The sequence below is a fragment of the Athene noctua genome, chromosome 21 (genome assembly GCF_965140245.1).
Source record: "Athene noctua chromosome 21, bAthNoc1.hap1.1, whole genome shotgun sequence".
In the NCBI taxonomy this organism is placed as follows: Eukaryota; Metazoa; Chordata; class Aves; order Strigiformes; family Strigidae; genus Athene; species Athene noctua.
In genome coordinates, this window is record NC_134057.1 from 1,857,684 (window position 1) to 1,880,541 (window position 22,858).

The 22,858-nt window shown below is 41.1% G+C and overlaps 1 protein-coding gene across 3 annotated transcripts in view; it reads left to right on the forward strand.

Moving 5' to 3' along the window:
* The window catches only part of PRKG1 (protein kinase cGMP-dependent 1), a 527,419-nt gene that overhangs the window by 362,900 nt on the left and 141,661 nt on the right, over positions 1-22,858 (forward strand). For all 3 annotated transcript variants that reach the window (XM_074924173.1, XM_074924172.1, XM_074924171.1), the window contains exon 5: positions 5,208-5,271. In XM_074924173.1, coding sequence (XP_074780274.1) covers positions 5,208-5,271 — 64 coding nt within the window. The remainder of the gene's footprint in view (positions 1-5,207; positions 5,272-22,858) is intronic.

Genomic DNA, 22,858 nt, shown 5'->3' on the forward strand with positions numbered 1-22,858 from the left:
AACAAACAAACAGGTGTATTGGCATTTGCTGTTAAAATTCAATTTCTTTGATTTAGGGATCTGGTTTGCCTAGTTATGTGCTACCATTGGAGGTTGGCTTGGACCTTCACGTAGACCTCGGACTGTATTTTTTCAAGGGAGGCCTATAAAATAGGCATAAATAGTTTGACAGAAATATTTTTTAACACCCATATCAACATAAATAACTTCGAGGAGCAAGGGGGGCTGCAGATGAGTAGAATGTTAGTTGTGAAAGCATTACTATTTTATATCCAGCTTTATTCCGTAACCTCATCATGTAACAATGGGTTTTTTTGTCCAATCAGTGTTAGAGGTGTTAGGTGCGGATCACCATTCTGAGCACTGTAGCAGAGCTGGAGTGTCTTCTCCAATTAAATGCTTTACCAGTGTCTCTCAAAATATGTTTAAAGGATTAGCCAGCAAAGAAAGCCCTGATCATCTTCTCTCTGGCCCAGGAGGGATAAAGGCATTCATTCAGGATGAACAAGATGGTGTTTTGATTCCCACGTTACCATGGGTGTGTTGAAGTGAAGAACTCTCCCTTTCAGGGCAACTTCTCAATATTACATTCAGTGCAGGTGGAGAAATTGCTCCATGTTATATGGAATAAGAGGCAGCTGGAGGAAGTCCACAGGACTGGGTAACCGGACTTGTAGAAGTCATGGTCTGAGCCCAGAGGGCGACTGAGCACAGCTGCTCACTCACTCCTTTCCCCTCAGGAATGGGAAGGAGGAAATAAAGCAAAAGGCTTGGGATTCAAAATAAGGACAGAGAGGGGTGATTCTCCAGTTATGGTCATGGGCAAAAGACAGACTGATTAGGGGAAGAAGAAGAAGAACATCAATTTAAACACCACTACCACTTAATTTAAGAATCAAACAGAGTAGGACAGTGACAAGTACAGCTACATCTTAAAAACACCCCTCCCTTCTTACCGGGGTCAGCTTTACTCCTGATTTCTCTATCTCCTCCCTGCCAGGAACACAGAGGGGCAGGGAATGGGGGTTGCAGTCAGTTCATTACCCGTTGTTTCTGCCTCTTCTTCCTCCTCAGGGTGAGCACTCCTTGCTTCTCCTCTGCTCCAGTGTGGGGTCTGTCACAGCAGACAGTCCTCCATGAACTTCTCCAATGTGAGTGCTTCTCATGGGCTTCAGCTCTTACGGAGCTGCTCCAGCGTGGGTCCCTCCCACATGTTGTAGTCCTCCCACGGATGAACTACAACTCAGAGTCTAACTCTGAGTCCCAGCCTTTTTCAAGTGCGGCCACCTTCTCCAGCATGGATCCTTCATGGGTTGCAGGAGGGCTTCTGCTCCACTGGTGACCTCCATGGGTGCAGGGATACAGCCTGTCCTCTCACCAGGGGCTGCAAGATGCACCTCCTCCGCTTCCTTCTTTATTCCACTGACCTTGGTGTTCGCAGAGGTGTCTCCCTCACCACTCCCACTCCTCCTCCCAGGTTCCTCTTCTTAAATACGTTATCACAGAGGTGCAGCCACCATCTCTAATTGGCTCAGCCTTGGCCAGAGCCTGATCTGACTTGGAGCCAGGGGAGCTTTGAGAAGCTTCTCACAGGAGCCATCACTGCAGCTCCCTCCCCTGTTACCAAAACCCCACCACACACAAACCCAACATCGTAGGAAGCATAGCTTGCTAGGAGAGGCTGAGCAAGCTGCTAGTGCTTAGTCTACAATAGACATAGTTCCTGGGTAATGATTGGGAGATGGTTGTGGAGATGGTTGTGGAGATAATTGTGGAGAAAAGCGGAATGAAGTTTTTCATGTGTGCTACAGGTAGGAAGAAGAGTCATGAGTTTTAAACTTTCTTGAGACTTCAACATCAGATAGAAGAATATATTTTTTTCTAGCTGTATCAATTGTTACTATCTAGAGTAGATGACATGGATGTTTTAAAATCATTATTGATGGGTTTTAAGAGGCAGCTGAAGAAGAACTTGTCAGAGAAAATCCGGGTTTACTTGAGCAAGTCATTGCTTGATGAGATGGATCTGCATTTGCTGTGATTTCTTCTATCATAAATAATGAATACATCTGAAGTGCTGAATACTCTCTTTTGTATATTTTCAGACTTTTTCACAAATTTCACAAAATCATAAAAAACTGAATACAATGTTTCTTACCTCTTGCTGTGCTGCAACATCAAGGATTTCCTTGGAGTGTTTGGCTCCTGGTTGTCTTCTTAGCATGTGTTTTCCCTCTTGCAGCAACTTGCAGCTCCACTGTTTTCCTCCAAGCTCTCCCTTTAGAGCTGAGGCTCCATTTTCCTTTGAGTCCAAGTACCCACATGGAAATAATCTCCAAAACATTATGTTTTGTATTCAAAACTTTAAATAATACAGGCAGGTTTTGGAGGAAAGCAAGAATCTATTTAATGAATCAGTTTAATTCTGTCATGGAGAGAGTGGGGGTATATTTTTATTGATGTAGAGAATCAAGCCAAACACTCAATACTGTCTTATGCACTTGAGCATATTTTCAAATCTTGTTCTTCTATCGGTATTATCATCAGCTCTGTTGGCCTGAATTTGTAACGTCTTTTAACAGGTTAACAAATACTTTCTCTCCACTGTTTTATAAAGACATTTGTTCAGTACAAGTGTTTTTTGGTACTAAAGTGATGTAAGGTCCTGTAAGACCTCTTCTTATGAGATTCAAATGTAATTTGGCTGTATTGACACATCTAGTTGTTTTAGAAGGATACTGGCCCATCATAAACCCATATGAACCTGCGATATTAATCGTCTAATTCTGTGATGTGATGTAGTCAGAGTTGTTCTGTCAACAAGTTGATTTTCCCATTATCTGCTCTATTGCTGTGTTAAAGTTGTAAGCATTTCTCTTAGGAAATTTTCCTTGTTTACTTAATATCCTAAGTTTTCAATAGAATAGATTTAGAATTTGTTCAGAGATCATATGCTATTTGCCTGTTTCTCATGTGTTTGGTCTATAATACATGTCTTCTGCTACCCTCCCCTAGATTGCACATATATTACATAACTTCATATTACATATGTAATTATCTGTAAAAAATATGCTGTGATGTGATGCATTCTCCTCCAATCTGGGAGTGTAATGGTGCAACCACAGTAAAATTTGTCCAGATGTCTGGGAGTATAATCTTCTCCCATAAGTTTATTCCTCATTTGGGAATGCTAGAGGTGGTATAATGAACTTTCATTTTATACTTAGGCCCAGACATCATATAATTACTTTTTAGTTGTTTCTGTTTGCTCTTGTTAGATTGTGGACCCATGTGTTTCCAGTGAAAAAGTGCCTCCTCAGGAAAAAACAGAAGATGTTGTTGAAAGCATGAACGATCATATTTTTCTTCACTTGGTTGGCCAGTTCTATAATTTAATACATTCAGCTGAAGTTACTTAGTTTTTTAAAAACAAGTAATGAAGGCTTCCAAACTTGCTAATTCAGCTGCAGCATAACATACATTTAATTAATAAAAGCAAAATCTACTGTACTATGCTCCCAAATTAAGTTCACCAGGCACTTCATGCTTGGCTCCAGACAAAATACTGAATTTTGCTATCAAGCCCTCTGCCAGGTTTTCAGATGTCCCTTTGCTTTTGTGGGTGGGTTTTCTATGGGTGAAGAAGAAGCCGCCAAACTGTGCATCCAGAAAGTGTTTAGGGCTCATCTAATATAGGTGGGGTGATTCCCCCAAAGACACATGCCGGGACTTGCTCCCAGAGCTCAGGATTGCAAAAAATATATGGGTTTGGGTTTTTTAGCTCCCCAAAATGTGGAGAATAACTTTTATGCTGTTATGTGACCCAAAGTAAAAAGGAAACCTTGTGTGAAAGGATAAACGTGATTTATTTTGGGTTATATTTACCTCTCAGCAGGAAACTCCTCCCAACAGCTCCATCCCTTCTCACTTTGCACCTAATCATCAGTGTTCCTGAAATCAGAACAACGCAGTGGAGATCTCAGTTTAGTATTAGGAGCATAGGACTGGGTTTACACCATGTAATGGAGCAACTCTTGAGAGAACTGTTCTTGGAACATCCATGGAGCTGAATCAGCTCAGTCCTAGGCTTGGGCTAATATTTCATGTAGATGCATTGCTAATTAGTCTATTGATAGCAAGCATTTTTAATTAAAGCAAATTACATTGCGTATATTGTGTCTATATGTTTTGTTTAGCGCCACTTGTGAATATTGATGAACATCAAGTTTTTATGGAAAATAGAGAATGAGAGGCCAAGTTACTGCAGAATCACAGACTGGCTGAGGTTGGCAGGGACCTCTGGATGTCATGTGGTTCAACCCCACTGTTCAGGCAGGGCCACCTAGAGCTGGTTGCCCAGGACCATGTCCAGATGACTTTGGAGTAGCTCCAAGGAGGGAGACTCCACAACCTCACTGGGCAGCTATTAGGTAGTGGAGATACAAATTCAGGGTCAGGGTACTTGCAGGAGATTTGGAGACACAACTTCATATCCTTCACATACTGCTCTAGACTGAATGAAATCTCAGTCCTGTGCACTCTGGGCCAGTGAGCTCTTTATTGCTGCATTGCCCTCTCAGCCTGGCCTGGGAGGCTTTTGCAGAGGGAAATGCTACCACACAAGTGGAAAAGTTGCCTTTTTGGCAAACAAAGGCAAACTGGGATGTAAAACTCCCGATGAAGTCTTCAATAATTCTTACAGTGGTTTGATGCTGATTTGTGGCTGACCCTCGGAAGTTTTGTGCTCTGCATTTGTTATGTCTGTGTGTGGTTTCAGTCAATCTTTTCATCTGTTGCTGGTTAGAACTGCTCTTTTCCGCCATGTATTTATTTATTTGCTTGTTTATTTATTCATTTCTGGTGCAGTGGAAGCAGACCAGGAAAAAATTTGCACATACGTGTGACCTGTGTGCAGGTTTGTGGCACAGATTAATTCCAGTAAATCCTTAATTCATTCTTAGTTGATTACCAGCTTTATGAGTGGTTCTCCAGGTCTTTACTGCAAGTGGTCTCCCATCATCACAAACTACATCTTGGCTGCTAGAAGAAGATCAGGTTTCCATTATATATTCTGCTTTTCCGGGGAGTGCTTGTTGAGCCGCAGACAATGAGGGCAAAATATATCTGGAAGATAAGTGAGAGAAATGCAGCTAGGTTTATGACCTGTATAGAGGGATCCATTAATCGAGGTTTCTCTTGTATTACAGTGTTCCCACATTCCAGAGCCTTCCTGAGGAGATACTTAGTAAGCTTGCAGATGTCCTTGAAGAGGTAAGTGCTTTTAATTTTGAGAGCTAATGAGTTCAGACTCTGCGAGCCTTCTGGTGGCAATATCCAGGCTTTTTTTCTGAAAGAACAGATTCTCAATTGTGCTCCCAGTTATGGTTGACTGTTCCAGTATGTCGAGATGATGAGAGGAGCTGTGTGAAAGATTTCCAGTTTTGAACAGGGCTTACATATTTTTAATTGAAGTGAAACAATCGTTTGCTGTGGTGTGTAGAAGGGAAACCTTCTTCTCCGGTTTCCATCCCCTGGTTCAGTGGTGGAGAAGAGGGGATGTGAAAAAAAATATTTCCTTTCAAATTTCATGGGACATTTATGTCAGAGGGCAATATCACCCCTTCAGGGAGGTGTTATGGAAAAGCTGCTCCTGTAAGAGTTACAGCAGAGAGGGGCAATGTAGTATGTGTTGAGATATTTGATGGTCCTGATCGAGTTGTGCTTTACCGCCCTGTCTATAACTAGTATCTCATTAGTGTCAGGCTTTTAATGAGTCTTTGTTGTAAAAAATCAAGAAACTACAGACCAAAAAAAATCCCAACAACAAAACCCCTCAAAGAAACACCCCCCCCCCCAAAAAAAAAACCACCTGCATCCTACCCTCTAAAAAAACCCACCCCCCCAAAGCAAACCCCAAACCCAAGCCTTGTCCTGTAAGTGAATGTGTAAAATGGATGTAAAGGATTTGAGATGCATTGCAAGCAGTTTGTCCACGTTTTTTATTCACATAGCACTCTGTTCTGGGACTGCAGAATTTCATGTGATTAAATATTACAGAAACTGTTAATAAAACCTTTCAAAATGTAGCCCTGTATGATTTAACTGCAGGAAATCTTTGCGCGCAACAGTATTTTATTTCATTTCTTGTTGGTTTTTCTCATACATGCCTTGTCATCATGACCAACCCTAATAGCTATGTTTATAGAAAAATGCTTCTATGTACCACCTCTTCCATTGATTCTAAGAAACAGTGCTGCTGACATTTTTTTTTTTCTCAGAGCATTGATAGGACATTGTTACTTTGCATTTTATTTAGTATACAGATAAATTTTGTAATCCGAACAAATCAGCTGTTTGTCATACAGAATAATTGCATATTCATAGATAAGCTTTACTTCCTTTACTGCAGAGTATTTCCTTTACTGTTCAGATTTAGAGAGAAAGGCATATTAACTCGATACGCTGTGAATTAAATTTGCCTATCTCAAAACTGCATGCCTAACCAGAAACAGTTTAATTTGCTTGGATCCCATAACCATCATTAAGCTCCTTATCAAGAGTTAAGGAAAAGAGTAAAGTCAATAAAACTTTTCCAGGGACACTTAAAGTTTCACGGCAGGGGGAAAAATTCATGACAAACGTCAGTGAAGAAATGAGGTACAAAGGCAGCATCTGTGGCGATAACTGATGGATGGTGGATGCTATGGCAAGAGAGGCTGGTCGTCCCAGTCTGTACTGGGATATGGCTCCCAATTTCCTACTTGGAATCACCCTTGTTATTCCCTCTGGGTTTGTCTTTGATTTAACATACCATGTTTTACTCAAACCAAAAAATCACTCTACCAGGATATTACACATTTTGTATTTAATAGTATCTAACCTATTGAAACTAAGAAGCAATAACTTTATTTTATCATCTCTGTTGCTGTAACGAGGATAAAAGTGACTGATTTGGCACAGTTTGAGGCAGGGGGAAAAAATAATCTCTTAATGTCAAGATTTCACGCAGTTTTTCTTTTGATACAGTGCTGTGAATAATGCAACACTTCTGTCCTACATTCTTTAAATAATTTCTAAAAACTGTTAACTAAAATCCAGAAACAAGAAAAAAAAGCTGGTTTAATTGCCCATTATCCAAATCAAACTTGGAAACGGCATTATAAAGACAGTGGGGAGGAAGAAAGGTCAGTGTTTGATTAACATAATCTCATTCTTAGAATTGATGGAAATACTACAACAAGTTCCTTGGCTAACTTGAGAATTAACAAAACCCAGGGGAATTTCGTTTTTTCTTGCAGTGGTTTCTGACTTATGCAAGATCACTCCCATCAATGAAATTTCTCAGAATTTATCTACAAGAGATGAGAAACAAGTGGTTCACTTGTTACTTGGTTCAGTTTTAGCACATTCAAACACAAGCTACTGATGTGCTATGGTTTTTGGCAAGAAATCTCCCAGGAATTAGCTTTCTAGGGCCATAATTTACCCCATTGCCAGGCCCTTGTTCTAGGGGTGGAGGTTTCTCCGGCTGTAGATGTTTGCAGTTGACACCAATCCCAAAGCAGCTGTAGGTTGTACCTATAGCCCCAGTCCCAGGATTTGTGAACCACTACTAGACCCTGGCACAGCTTTTCCTAGCACCCAAACCTGACCTTTTCATTTTCTTCCATTACATTTTTAAAATTATATTACTATTTCTGAACATTACATCTTAACAAGCATCAGCATAATGTATAGCTGACTTGATTAACATCTCTCAAACTCTTGGGTAACACTGCAGTGATTTTCACCGCAGTGGGAAGCTGAGAATCCCTTCCAGCACAGAGGCTGATTTAGTCTGGTTGTAATGCCATCTCTGCTGGAACAGCACTGCCTGGTCCCTGATTTTATCACATTGTTTTTCCTCATGCTTGCCAAACATAATGCTTGAGTCAACAAGTAATATGTTTCTGCAGCTCAAGACTTAATTTTTGTTTTACTTGGGATTTGGTAGCTGAGTGTCTTAAGGAGATGAGGTTTAGTTAGGACAATCCTCTAGAATCATTTGCAATTGCTTGCCAAAAACCCATTTGATGCAAAGTTCTTGCAAGATTCATCCAAATTATGGTGTAGGACGAGAAGAAAGTTTTCAATTAGTGGATGTTGAGTCAAAATAAATACACAGGTTTGTGGTCAACTCAGCCTCCACTTCACATAAACTAAGCTATTGGCAGGATGTGCCTGTTTGGGAGAGGTGGGGAACCAAGGGTTAATGGTGCTCATGCTGTTCAAGGAATGAAAGACCCAAATTCCTCAGTTATTCTGTACAGGAAACAATTTTTATCTTTATTTTTTAGTAGAATGATGCATATCATCCCACCTTTGCTGTGTGTCCGGGATGCAAGAGGGAACACGTAGCACTAGAGTCCAGTAAAAGTTTAATACTTAAATTTTCAGAATAGAATTAGTATTATCCCCAATGTTTTATTATTTTTTTCTTTCCTAGCACCTACTTTTTCATATTTTTCTTCAGCTGAAAAAGCCTTTCTTGATCTCTCTCTGACTCTTCCAGCATCATGCCTTGGGCTGCTCTTTCCTAAAAAGTCTGTTGCCCAATACCTCTGGCTTCTGGTGTGTGTGCTCACAGCTCTGTTGCTTAATAGCATTGAACTGGTGGCAAAATAGTTTCACTGTGCTATATTTTGGTGAAGAAAATCAACTTGTTTATGCTGAAATATTGAAGGATTACCATAGTTGAAAAAGATAACAGCTGTCACGGTGCTGCTTAAACATAGCTGTGTGCCTTGCCCCCATCTGAGTTCTGTGTATCTCAGATTAAATACCTGAATTAGTATTTATTGTATAAATATCTTTACTGTGCATGAACATGAATCTCCTTTGGTAAACAGTAGAAGTACCTTCTTGTGCATTATTTTTATTCATGAAACATCTGAATAATTTTAGTTTCCTTGGGTGAAAGAGGGGAATTTGTTTGCAAACTGAAAGACACACTGTAGATGATTAATAGCAAAGCTTAGAAGTCCTTTTTTTCTTTTAATAAACTTGAAAAACTTTGTGAAAAAGCAAAAGATTTGACCTTTCATTCCCCTTTTGAAGGCTTTGAAACAAGTTAGGGTTGTCTTTTCTGATTACAAACTTTCTGTTTTTCTTAGAGTTTAAAAAAAATAAAAAGGTTGGGTTTTTTTTTTCTTCATCAGGTACCCTTAATATGTAACAGCTATATATCACAGAAATAAATGGGGTTTTTGTAGTAAACAGTTCTTTTTTAAGAATGGACAGGCTGGAGTGATGGGCTGAGCCCAACTGGGGGAGTTTCACTGAGGGCAAATGCCGGGGGCTGCCCTTGGGCCACAACAACCCCCAGCAGGGCTACAGGCCTGGGGAGGAGTGGCTGGAGAGCTGCCAGTCAGAGAGGGACCGGGTGATTGACAGCGGCTGAACAGGAGCCAGCAGTGTGCCCAGGGGGCCAAGGTGGCCAATGGCATCCTGGCTTGTGTCAGCACTGGCATGGCCAGCAGGGACAGGGAAGGGATCTGAGCCCTGGGCTCGGCACTGGTGAGGCCGCCCCTCGCTGAGTGGGTTCAGTTTTGGGCCCCTCACCCCAAAAAGGCCATTGAATGACTCGAGCGTGGCCAGAGAAGGGCAACGGAGCTGGGGCAGGGTCTGGAGCACAGGTCTGCTGGGGAGCGGCTGGGGGAACTGGGGGGGTTCAGTCTGGAGAAGAGGAGGCTGAGGGGAGACCTCCTGGCCCTCTGCAACTCCCTGCCAGGAGGGGGCAGAGAGGGGGGATGAGTCTCTGGAGCCAAGGCCCCAGCGCCAGGCCCCGAGGGAATGGCCTCAAGCTGCCCAGGGCAGGGTCAGGCTGGCTCTGAGGAAGGATTTCTGTGCAGAAGGGGCTGTTGGGCGTTGGAATGGGCTGCCCAGGGCAGGGGGGAGTCCCCGGGATCCCTGGAGGGGTTGAAGAGTCGGGCCGAGCCAGCGCTGAGGGATCTGGGGGAGTTGGGAATGGTCAGGGTGATGTGGACTGGAGGAGCTTCAAGGTCCTTTCCAGCTGAGATGATTCTGCAATTCTGTGATTCTGTAATATGTAGCCTTAGCATTATGGCATTTCATTATAAGGTGGCCAGTTTATAACAGAAAAGAATGAAGTATTGTTGGTTTGGGTTTGGATTTTTTTTAAGGAAACTAAAATGCATCGGAACACCCATAGAATACTTACAGCAACTGAGGTACTGTCCCCATATATGACACTACTGCCAGTGTTTAGTGTCCTGACCCCTCTGCCAGCCCACAGACTGGAAGGTAGTGCAGTGGCACAGCTGCCCCGATGGAAATTTAGAAGGAGAGGGAAGAACATCTTCCCCAGTTTCAGGTGTCAGAAAGTTCTCACCTCTTTTTCTCATGGGAATAGAGAAACTATCTATAAGGACTCTGAAGTATTGTAAAAAGCCCTCTGGGTCACAGCAGTATTAATGTTTCATGAACAATGTGCATCTGGTGTCTCACCCGGTGATTATCTGAAAGGTACTGACATTGATGGTAGTTTTAGTCTTTATGGATTAAATCCATTCATTAAATGAAACTAAATCCTTAAGGGAGGAGGATGATATGTCTGTAAAAAGTGAATTGAATTGTCAGGAACCACACCATAGGTGAGAGAATAAAAAGTGGAATTTATGGACATAGGAGAGAAAAAACAAACCATACAATCCAAACTCCCAGCCTCTAGTATAATTTCTCAAAATCCAACTCTTCACGGTAAATGTTTTTTCTCCCTATAGCATAGCAGAGTGCCTATAGGACATGTCTTTTCCCACTCTTAGGCACCTTTGCTTTGTCTTGGAGATAAGGAGGGGGAAAAATCAGACAAGTGGCACTTTGCTGATGGAACAAGGATGGCATTTTTCCCTGCTGTGCTCCCAGTTAAATCCTGGTGCCTTTTTTGGTGAGGTTGTGTATATGAGAACAAGTAGGAACCGCTGGAGATGCATGTGGGGTGGCAGTGGGTGGACATCCCATCAGTGGTCTTCATCTCTGACCATGCATTTGGAAGAGCTTTCCAAGAGCTCAGCAGGAAGAAATTAGTACCTCTGACAGAAGACAGGAGAGTAGTTGTTGAGAAAAGGAAGACCAGTGGGCAGACAGAAGGACAGTTTTTGCTTGAGGTGTTTGAATTGCCTGGAGGAAGACGAAGGTTGGTCCAGGGTCTGTGTTACCAGCATGGCCAAGGATGGGAATGAGCTAGTAGCAGGCATGGGCAGCGCTCAGACACTCTGGCCTGGCATCTCCTGCTCTCTTTTTCTTTTTTTTTCTTCCTTCTTTTATTTTATATTTTTCTTTGGGACAAAAAATAGGGATTTCTTTTCCACCTTGAAGCTGGTTCACTTTCTGGTAATGTTTTTCCTCTTTCAAGGGTATCCTCTGTGTCATACAAATGTAAAGCTTATATCCTTGAAAGATTTATATCTCAAAACAGTAGTTCAGGTAACAATAAGTGTAATTAAGGTTGCTTGACCTCATCTCTTTTGAAACCATTTCCAGTTGCTTATGATTTTGATGACTTATCCATTTGATCTAAAATTATTCACTGTAGCTGCTGGCCTACAAGTATTTTTTTCTTTTTTTTCTTTTTTTTTTTCTCAACTCAAACTACTAGTCCTCTTTTAAAGAAGAATATTGCTTTGCCCATATGTCAGGGATGGACTTGTCATCTGCCTGAATATCTGTCCCAGCTCTGTTGAGCTATGTAGAGGCTTTCAAGGTAGGAGAAAGGGGCAGGAATTCAGAGAGCCTGGGGGAGCTGGAGAAAATAATCTGTGATTTAAAAGTTTTGTAGTTACAAATATACAGAAGGGGGCCGAATTAAGATTTCATTGGCATTTTCAACTCTAGCATTTTCTAAATCCTGTGTACTTGATGTTCCTTCACTGTTTGAGGTTTAGCATACTAATCCATATAAGATGTTATATGCATGAATTTGAGCAGTTTGAGTCACAGAAAGCAACAAATGCAATTTCAATTTGGTTACCAAAATATTGGAGATTCTTTTTGTGTAATGTCAAATCTAAAATACATCAAATGAATTCTTGTATATTGTGTATCCAGAACCGTAGATAGCTTTGTCATGTGTATATTATTGCTATATGCATAGACTATTTTATTATATATTCCAAATGTGTAATATTATATGTGCAATATAAAATAGATATTTAAACATAATATAAATACGACTAATTGCCCTAAATCAAGTATGCAAACCACTTTATTAACTAGTCCTAGGTCTTCCTTGGTGTAACTGTACAGTTTGTCTTGAGAATATGTTGGGTTCCTGAGACTGCCGTTCCTCATGTCTCCCAGTGTGCATTTTGAAAATTGTTCCACTAGAAGTGTTGATACGTCAAAATTTTAATTTAATTTAATGCATTATGGAGGTCCAAGAGCCAGCGATGAGCTTCCTTCAAACCCAGGCAGCTATGATTTGGCTACCCCATTGATCCCAATGCATATATGGTCATAGACAAGCAGTGCTGCCAAACTATTTGAGCAGTACAAGTGAAGAGAAATGTGTTAAATACCGCAGGCGGATGATGCCAAGCCTGAGAACTGTGTTCTTGCAGCTCGCTGGCTGCATGCAGAGCACATCTTGGGAGTGAGATCTCAAAGTGCTGAAAGCACAGATCACAGCGGCTGTCTGCAGCCATTTCATTAATGCTGCTGTAAATTTATGTGATAAGGGTTGCTTGCTGCTCTTTTTTTTTTTATTATTTTTTTTTTTTTCCCCAGTTAAAGAATGAATTGAATAAAGCGCAAATGATAAAAGAAAAACAAAATTCATGTTTGTTGCTAGTGGTGCTTTTCCATTGCAGCTCCTGATGAAGAGTGATGATCTTGGAGAAAGTTCAATTGCATAGTTCAGCTTCACAAGCTGGCTTGAGCAGACCTGTCATGTTTTGCTAGCCTTCATTCAAAGATGCCAGCCATCCTTCTTACTCCACATGGTGAAATTTGAATGGATCAGAAACTCTTAGGATGCCTCCTCTTAATTAACAGAGTCTGAATACAATCCTCCTTTTATGCAGAATTGCGTGGCAATAGTGAATGGAACGAGAAAAATATGCAAAATTAATTAGCTTTTTATATAATTAGCACTTTTTTTTTTTTTTTTTTCTGCCTAATAATACTGAGGATCAGTCTTATGTAAAGGAAACCAGGTCTATACTTTGCTGATCCATCCTGCAGGTAAGAGTAGGTTCTGCCTGGACCAAAGCTGATCAGCAGCAGGTATTGATCTGATGTAGAGGCACAAACTAGATTGAGAGGGAATTAGAAATGAACAGGGAAGAGTAAAACATTTTGGTTAGGAAAAAATTATTTTATTATTTATTATTTTTGATTAAAGGTAACACTGCTAAGGTATCTTTACCAAAGGAGCTATGGGAGGGATATAGTTAGAGAAGTGCTGCCTGTGAGGGCAACAAAACGGAGTCAGTCACAAATGGTTCAATCATATATGGACACAATTTTAATTTGATTTGTACTTACATTGATTTTTAAAATGAAATTCATGAAAAAGCATAGCTTTATTTTTGCAGGTACTCCAGGAAAAAAAAAAAAAGCTTTTTTGGGTCTACTGAAAAAAAAAAAAAGCATTAAAAAATAAAATGCAATTGAAAAAATTATGTGCAAGGGTATAATAAAGTACTCAGTTGCAATGTCTAGAGCCATGGAGTATAATAGTATCCTCTTCTTGTCTCACTGACAAACTTTTTCTGGCCTTTAAACCTATTGAATTTGTGTGTTTGTTAAATGCACATATGCTGTCATTTCGACCACAAACCACACCTGTTCAAAGAGTTAAAAGCAATTTCTTTCAGTGTGAGAAACAAGGAGAGCTGATCTAATTGGAAAATATCTCTGCCTTTTTCAGTTTTTATCAGCGTAGGAAATGCAGATGAATTACCTAAATCTAATTTTAAAACATATTAGGGAGAAAAGAGAGAATCGTGATTATTTCTCTGTAGATGATGACGTGGCTGTGTAGTGACGCTCAGTTTAGAAACTGCTCTAGCACTTGCATTGGGATAAAAGGTCCCTTTCATGAAGTTTTTATTTTAATTTTATTTATTGTGGGCACTGACCATTTAAAGGCAATTACGAATAAGCTCATGCTTAAGTTATCACAGCAGAGGAAAGCAGTTAAAATACTCCCTGGTCCCTGCAGATACTTGTCAAGAACATAGTCATCCATGTGCACATTATTATGACTGTCCTGATTGCTCTGTTTTTCTGCAACAGAGGAAATGAAGGAGGTGTTTTCTTCGTACAGCAGTTAATAGATCTGCAAAATTTATTGTTAGAGGGTGATGCAGATGGAGAGAAGCTTTGTGGGTTGAAGAGGATACTTGGAACATCCCTTGAGATTGCTAAATTGAGACCCTCAGTTCACAAGCAGAGCTTATGGGCTCAGAGCAAAACCAACAAGGATCTAGCAAGCTCTTCATACAAGTCACAAAGAAATTACTAAAAAAATTATGGCCTGATGAAGTAGCAAACTCAAAATGTCATCAGTGAATGGTTCAGGCCAACTAGAGCATGATCTTTTACTCGGATATGAGGCTGTTATTTCATTTTAAAGTGAGTTGAAGGAGACAACAGGACAAGTTGTCTGTTAAAATCAAAATTTGCAACCAAACTGAATAAGCCGTTTAACTCACTCATCCTACTAAAAAATGCTTGTGATTATTTTGATGGTTTCCATGGCCACTCCATCCTAGCGGAAATGAAACCCAAACAAATGAAATGAGACAACGCTGATACAGGGCACTATTATTTTTTTCTCTCCTTGTTTGAGATCTGGCACCTCTGGTGTATCCCCCCACGCTGCTTTTGTTCAGTGGAGTAGGGCGGAAAGCTGCCTTTGTACCAGGCAACATTGGGTCTCTGCAAGCAAAAATCAACCAAATAATGTCTCGTGTGAATAACAGGGATGGAAAAACAGAGTGGGGAGGAACTGGAAAATGGAAACTCATGAATGCCCAAGATAAATGTGGCTAAATATTTATCTGGTTACTGTGACTATGGTGGAGGAAAATAGAGTGTTGCTGGTTAAAATAAAGGTGCTGGAAAGTCAGGGTGTAATCAAGTCCTTGACTAATTGGCTCCTTTTCCTCAATTTTATTGCTTTTCTAGAAGACTGTAATGCAGGAAATGCTGGAGCTTTCTATACCAGCTGAGTATATAGACTAGAAAAACAGCATAGGAGGCTTTGTAAATAGGAAAAACTTTCTGAAAATACGGATATTTGCTTTAGTATAAAGATGGGATTATAAGGAATGTATGTGGAGATTGGCAGTACCTCTCTCCTTTCCAAAACGTAGATCTCATAAATAACGTAGGGAAAAGGTTCAGCCTCCATATGACCAGGACTTTGAATGAGTTGTACATTAAGTGTGAGGGAAAAAACAAAACCCAAACCAAACCAAAGCAAAGTAAACAACAACAAAAAGACCCTCACCTGTGCAAGAGTTGCTGAGTTTGGTTCCTGCAAACCTTTTCTGAGACTTGGCTGGCTTTAACAGTCAAAAAATAAGACTTTGATTAAAAAGAGAAGGATTTGTGCTGAGAAGCTCCTCTGAACGCCAGGTTTCCTTTTCTAATTTACTTGGGCTCCTTGCTGGTGGTAGGTAATCTCTGGTTTGAACCACTGGCATCAGTAGGAACCGATGGTTGATTAACACTTCAGCAAACCCCCTGATCAAGCAAGGGATTACTGCTCTGCCTCATGACAGGGGCAAGTGAAGGGTCGTGCTGATGCTACTGAGCAGAAGTGGGGAGAGGTGGTGGGGCAGGTTGATGTGGATTGCAGCCTCTGCTCGATGTAAAGGGCAGAGACTATTTAACTGATGAAACAGTGATTAAAACTATTGTATGCAAAGAAGTACTTTAGACCCTGGACATAAATATTTTTGTGTACAGCTAGGGTGATCCTTTAGTGCTGGAAGTAATGATTGTTTCGTTTTTTTTCATGTGTATCTCTAAAATAAATTACACTCATGATCTGCTTATCACAGGAATGTTTTCTTTACAAATAGCATAATAATTCTACCTTGACAAGCCTTGGCAAAACAAGTTAAAGGTTAGTTTTGAAATTTTTTAAGGCTTGTTCATCTCTCTTAGGCTCCCTTTCTGTTTCATATCCCATCCCTGGGCTTCAAGGGACCTACCACGTCTCGTGGGCATTGGCATCGTTGAGTTTGATGTGCCTCCAGTTTAGCAAGAAGTACCCTCTTGTCCCTGATGCACCCTGTTCCCTACTAAGGTCTTGGCTAAGTCCACCCCTGGCTTCTATAACCTTAGCTGCCAGCCTTGCAGTTTTTCTGAGACAGGTCTTGTTTCATCCACCGACAACTATGGGTCTTTAGCCCATTCTTCACAACATCTCTATTGCCTTTTCTTCCCTGTCCCCTCCTTCTCATTGTTTACCATCAAAACCCTCTCTTCTCCAATAAAATACCTATAATGAAGACACATGAACCCATTTCCCAGACTTCCACCTGCTTGGCACAAATGACAGCTTCAGGTCTTCTCAGGGTGGGACCTGTTTGGTGTTTGCAGTGGGTGCAGCTGATGAGCAATGCAAACCTTGGCAGAGGGCTTCTGCCAAATACGCTTTGCGGTCAGGGAATTATGTTCTCTTTTTGCTTTTCATGAAACGAATTTTTAAGTCTTTCAAGAAGTAGCTTGCATTTACACTGAAAATCCCAGTGGCTTCAGAGGGATCTTTTTCCAGAGGCTTTATATGGGGAGCTGGATTCCTCTAGAGACAGTAGGAGTTTATTATCATTTAATTTACTGTCAGAAGAACTGCTGCCCTTTTCTCTGGGCTTATTTCCTAAACCACAAACACAGGATCTGTGTTGATTTTTTTCCAGTGCAAATTGTAAAATCCACTGAAGTTAGGTCAAAGCACCCCAGCTGGAGAATTACATCTCCTATGGCCATCCGAAGCATGTGGATATATGTATTAATGTAAATCTCCATGAGAATCCCGAAGGACACTCAGAAGAATAGGAGTTGAGGGTTGCAAAGAGAGATTTCCTCATCTGCTAACACAGCACAGTAACTTGCTATGCTGTGGGGGAGCCACCTGGAGAAGCCGTAGCCTGCTCCTTAACATCAAATATTAGCTATCCTCTCTGTTCCACAGCACCCAGCAAGGAAGATGCAAAAGCCAATGCTGGAGCCTGGATTTTCAGGTGTGGTGTTTGTATTGTGATATATATTTTTTTATATATCCTCCAAAAGAATTTTATAGTTGCCTGTTTTAAAGCTGCCTCTCGAGTAGCGTCGTCCTTTCCAGCTTGTTACTCTGTCCCCCTGCATTAGGCATCCCTCCCTCATTTATAAACACCTCTCAGCCTGTTCAGTGGGTAGAAGAAGCCACTCCAGCAATGATGTGGTCGCTGTCAGGGCATGAGGTGAAGGCAGTGTCGTGGAACAGTTTTCAGCAGAACAGAAAAAAAGTTACCGAAACACTGCTTCAAGCTCTAGTATTTCATTTTTATTGTTTTCGGTAACAGTGGGTTGAGTGGATATTAAAGCTTTCTGTGGTAAGTCACTGGTAAGATGCACTTGCTGTTGCCACTCTCAGGTTATGCAGGTTTTTGGACGTGTTTGCTCTTTGACAGCTTGGATTAAACCCAGCTCTGGCCTATCTGGAATATATTTTTACACTCTCTGTAAGTGGATTCTTCAATTCTTCAAACAGTCTGTCACAGCTGTAAAAGGCAAAAAAAAAAAAAAAAAAAAAAAGAAAAAAGAAAAAGAAAGAGAACCCAAACAAACCAAAACATGAAATTGTTTTTTGTTGGTAGCCTTAGATGTTTTCCACGGTTTCATAGATACGCAAAAAGGATTTAAGTAAATCTGTAATTTATCATTTGCACTGGCAGATTTGCAGACTCTCTTTTGGAAACATGAAGATGGATGTGAATTTTTTAGAGCACGTGGGACAACAGGGACGTCACAGGGAGCATGAGCTTAATTTTCCAATATCCATTAGCTTACTATTTCCAATTTTAAGAGGCTTTGCAGCATACATTTGGGCAAAGTGCACATGGATTCTATTTTTCTGTGCATTTTATTTGTTACTTCTGCTTGCAGACAGGCTGGGGCCAGTGGGTTGGTGGTTGCCCTTCACTTCTTGTGTTGAGCAAATACAATCTATTCAATTCAAACTGAAAAATGATTCAAATTTGTGCATCTGGTGGTCTCCGCTGCAGCCTGTGTGACTCAAACTGAGCCTCTCTTCCTGGCAGCATCTGGGGCCAAGGCTGCTGCTGTCCTGGGGACATGGGCAATGCCGATGGGCCAAAACCACTGCTGGGGTATTTCCCTTTCCATCTGAATAAGTTCAAAATTGAATTAGAAAATCTAGAACAGACATTAGAGAAGAAATTACTTCTAAAAGTCCATTTGTTTCTCATGATTTATCAGCAGCAAGGTATAGCACTGTATTGCTCCAGCATGATAGGTAGGGTACAGATTTGTCTAGCAAATTATCTATTTTATAATAATAATAATAATAATAATAATAATAATAATAATGCATTGACTACTGATTTTAAGATAAAACCAAGCTATATAATGTTAGAGAGCTGTATCTGAGAAAAACCACTTGTCCTGGTTCCTCCTGCATCAACCGCCTAAGCTCAGGACTAGCAGCCTGGTTAGCATGGAGCATCTCCGGGGCCTGCTATCAGGATTAAAAAGGAGTTTTTCTGGCAGCCTGAGCTCTCCCAGTCCACCTTATGATATACGGGATGGATCTCCTTGTTGATGAGGTCCTTGCTCGGTGCCACGCTTTGTGCAGGCACAGGGCAGAAGGAGGCTGAGGGCTTTGCTTTGCTGTGCTGGCTTCATTGGGAAGCCTGGAGGGAGAGTGTGCGTGTCTCTGGTCTGCTGACCATCTCCTTCCGTGAGTTTATTTTAATAGCAGTTTTCAAAATCCCTAATTTTAATACACATATCACAACTTAAATAAATACATACTTACATATGCAGACTGATTTTGGTGGCAATAAACCAAAGAAACAAAATCCAACCTTGTACTTGCTTCAAAATATTCCATGATTTCCATTCTCTAACCCTGTATGGTCTAAAGCAGAAAAAGTGAATTGTTTCTAATAAAGCTCCTTTTATCTGTAAGGCTCAGACAATGCACTTTTATCTGTAAAAGCAGAAAAATATAATTAACAATTATATTAAAAAACAACTATTAATTAACTTGATGTGTGTTTTCCCTTTGATTCAAACTTCATTCCGCTGGTTTCTCATATACTGTTGCCCACAGTGACACCTACCGGCATTTGGAACAAAGCTGGCTTGCAGGCTGTAGCCTCATGGGCAAGACATGCCAGGGATTAATTAGGACAAATAAAGAGAACAGTAAATGTGGTGGCGAAGACACCTGTGGCCACCCAACAAATGGCTACCAAGCTTTGAATTCTGAGCCTCTGCTCTGTGCCAGGATATCAGGCTTTGAGTCTTCCTGCACCAGCTGAAGAAGACCCTCTAGCAATGGAGTTTGTCACTAAATTCCAGCTTCGTGCTAGGCAAAAGATCGGAGATTAAAATGGAGAAACCCTCCTCCCTTTCCCAGACCTTGGTGGCTTCTCAAAATGCACCCTGGCTGGCAAGTATTTCTTTTTTCAGGGAGTTTCTTTTCCTTGGGAAATTAACTTGCTCACACTCGAGTAGATTTCATTTTTGTGCCTGTGTATTATTAAACATTCAGTTAAGGTCTTGGGGATATATTTGAACTAACTTCTTATTTCATGCTGTTGGTGCAGTATTTCCAGTATCTCTGAGTTGTAATAATAGTAATTGAAAGTGTCTTTATGATAGCAGAAAGCCATTTCACCCTTAATCCGTGAAATAATAGACATTGGATATCTTCGTAGACAACCACAAGACTAAGTCACTGGAGGAGGGGAGAAAGACATTAGAAATGGAGTTACTGATGTGGTAAAACTGAAAAGGACTGTTTCCATACTGTGCAGAATGCAGCAAAACAGCATTTGAGATGTTTTCTTATTTACATTTTTAATACTTTGTGGCTTTCTGTCCTTCTTAATAGGGAATGTCCCATGAAGCTTCCTGTGGAATTTCTTACTGCCATAGGGATCAAATCCTGTGTGCCAGATCGGGCTCGTGAGGGGACATGAGGCCAGAAGCAGTACTGCATGATTTTAGGGGTACCTGCTGGTACAGTTTACCAGCTAATAGGACAGACTGCTTGATAATGGCTCAATCCTCCTCCCATGCGCCTTTTGGGTGGAAATGGGATGTCTTTCTGGTGGAGAAGCTCTTTGGGTATGGGTTGTCAGGTTAGATGAAGGGGGTTTTGGTTTAGACTTTATGTGTTTCTGAGGATTAGCTGATTCAGATGGTTCCTTCTGACCCTGAAAAGGTTTGAAGTTCAAAATTGTATTCCTAATCTTCAGAGTTTCCAGGGAGCTGAGTACAGTTGGAACTCCTGCCTCTCGTTTGAAGCCTTCAGGGTTTATGGAAGTAAGAGCATGGGACTGTATTTGAGGGTCATACAAAGGTTTTGGGTATATGGCTTCAGACCCTGCAGTAAGTAGAACAGGGATGAAACTCATAATCTCAAAACACTGTCACAAGAGGCCGCCAAAAGTTGTATAATTTAAGCTTGGAGGTAAACCTCTTTGTGGAGCATTCCTGTAACAGATCGGTCTTCAGTACCTTTTTTTGAGCATTCCCATAATAGAGCCACCTTTAACTTGAAGGAAGGGTTGGACTGGGAGGGCTCTGTAACCTGATGGTTCCTGCCAGATCCCTGCCTATATTGCAGAGCTGAAGGTAGCACCAGTGCTGTGCCAACTGGCATTGAAAACAGGTATCTGGAATGAAATCAAGGTGTGGGCTTTCACTGAAAAAAATCTCATGATCAGAGTGTATAGAAATTAAGTATGATAGCAGAGAAATTAGCCTCTAAGATCCATTGTTGAATCAGAAAATGTATAATTCTCCAAGAATCTAAAAGAAAATATGAGATGTGCATCATTTTGGACTGTGCATAATGCAATATTGCAGTAGTATATGGCAAGGTCTATTTAACCTGATCTTTCTGCCCTTGGAGCAGAGTCGAGGTTCATACACACTCTGGTACAATCTTAAGCAGCCTAATAGCTATTTGGCAATCTGAATTGCTGGTGTAGCCCATAGCCTAAGGACAATATAGCATAAGGGATTGAGACTGACATAGTTTAATCCTGTGATGACCTCTCCTTGGTTGCTTTGCCTCCCTTGCTGGTAAGGGGCTTGGAAAGGTGAAGGCAAAGCCTGGTCATGCCCACCTGGTACATGCCCACCAAGTACTGCCAGTGACATTTACAGGTTTTCTTCACACCATTGAAAGTCAGCTCCTTCATTGTTTTCTGTCAAGTGGAAATACTGAAAATACTCAGACTTAACTTGCCAGCGTGGCAGGAAAACTAATGCTATTCTCATTTTAAAAAAAGAGGAGAGTTTTGCGAACATGAGGGACTATGAAGAAGTCAAATATTTTTTTCTGAAAATGTTTTTTTACACAGTGTTACCTGTAGTCAGATCTCACAGATGTGTTGTGGACAAGAAGAAAACCCAACTTTGCAATGGGCAAATGCTTGTTATCCCTGGTATTACACAGCAGATGGGAGGTGAAGGGTCAGAGCGCACTGGGTTGGGTTAGCATCTCCCCAAAGCATCCTGCTAGATGCACTAAAGAGCACTTTGATCCCCTTCATGAGTCATTTGATTCTCCATCAGCAGCGGGCAGCTTTGAGAACAGATGCTTAGCATCAGAAATGAAATATTTGCTGTCACACTGCGGTATGCTCAGGGGCCACAGCACAAAGAGGCTGCGTCAGTGTTCATCCTTGACTTCCCCCAGTTGGCTTCCAGTGCACAGCTGGGGTGTCAGGAGGTTGCCTGACCTCAGCACAATTCGCAGTATGTTTGGGTATCCCCAAAAAGGGGGGAATTTCCCCCCTAAAAGCCAGCTACTGTTGGGAAGGGCTGAAATTCAGTTTGCTGCTTGGCCACAGACTTCTTGGGATCAACCAAGTCTGTCTTTGGTTCTGCACCTGAGTCATGGAAAACAGGCAAGAAGGGATCTCTCGCTGGAGATCTGTGTCCTTCAGATGCCCTTCCTCCATTCAACGTCACACTTGTGCTGAAAAGTAAGACTCTTAAGTAACTCAAAATTAATATAAAATGAAAATAACTGACTACATTGGTAATACAGAGAGAAGACAAGTGCAAAAAATAGCTCATTGCTGGGAAAACTTGTGATACCGCTGCAGTGGAAAATGCTGATGTCCTAAATCAGGACGTCAGTGGAACAGATGTGCTCTTGTCCTCCTGTCCTTTCTGATTTCTGTCCACCATAAGAGACTGGGAAATGTAAATAACACAGCTGTTACCAGAATGTAGTTTTATGCTGTTCTTTTACTAGGGTGAAAGTTTTCCTTCTCTCTGTAGGAGTGGGGTCTACTAACTGCGATGATGGGTGATCCCATCTCTGTTGCAATGAGTTGAGCCCATACTTGTCAGCATGTAAATCCAAAATGTAATTTTCCAAATTCCTCACAGAGAAGGCCACAGAAGATATAATTCTCTGCGTTTTGGAGTTCAGAAAAACCCTAGTGAAGTAATCTCTGGATCAATGTGCTGTCCTTGCCCAGTAAGGAAATAGTCAGCTGTCTGTTAGCAGTGCTGCGTCTTGTGCCAAAAATCTGACCTAGATTACATTTCCCAATGTTGGTCTGGTTTTCTTTTCAGGACTGATATTAAG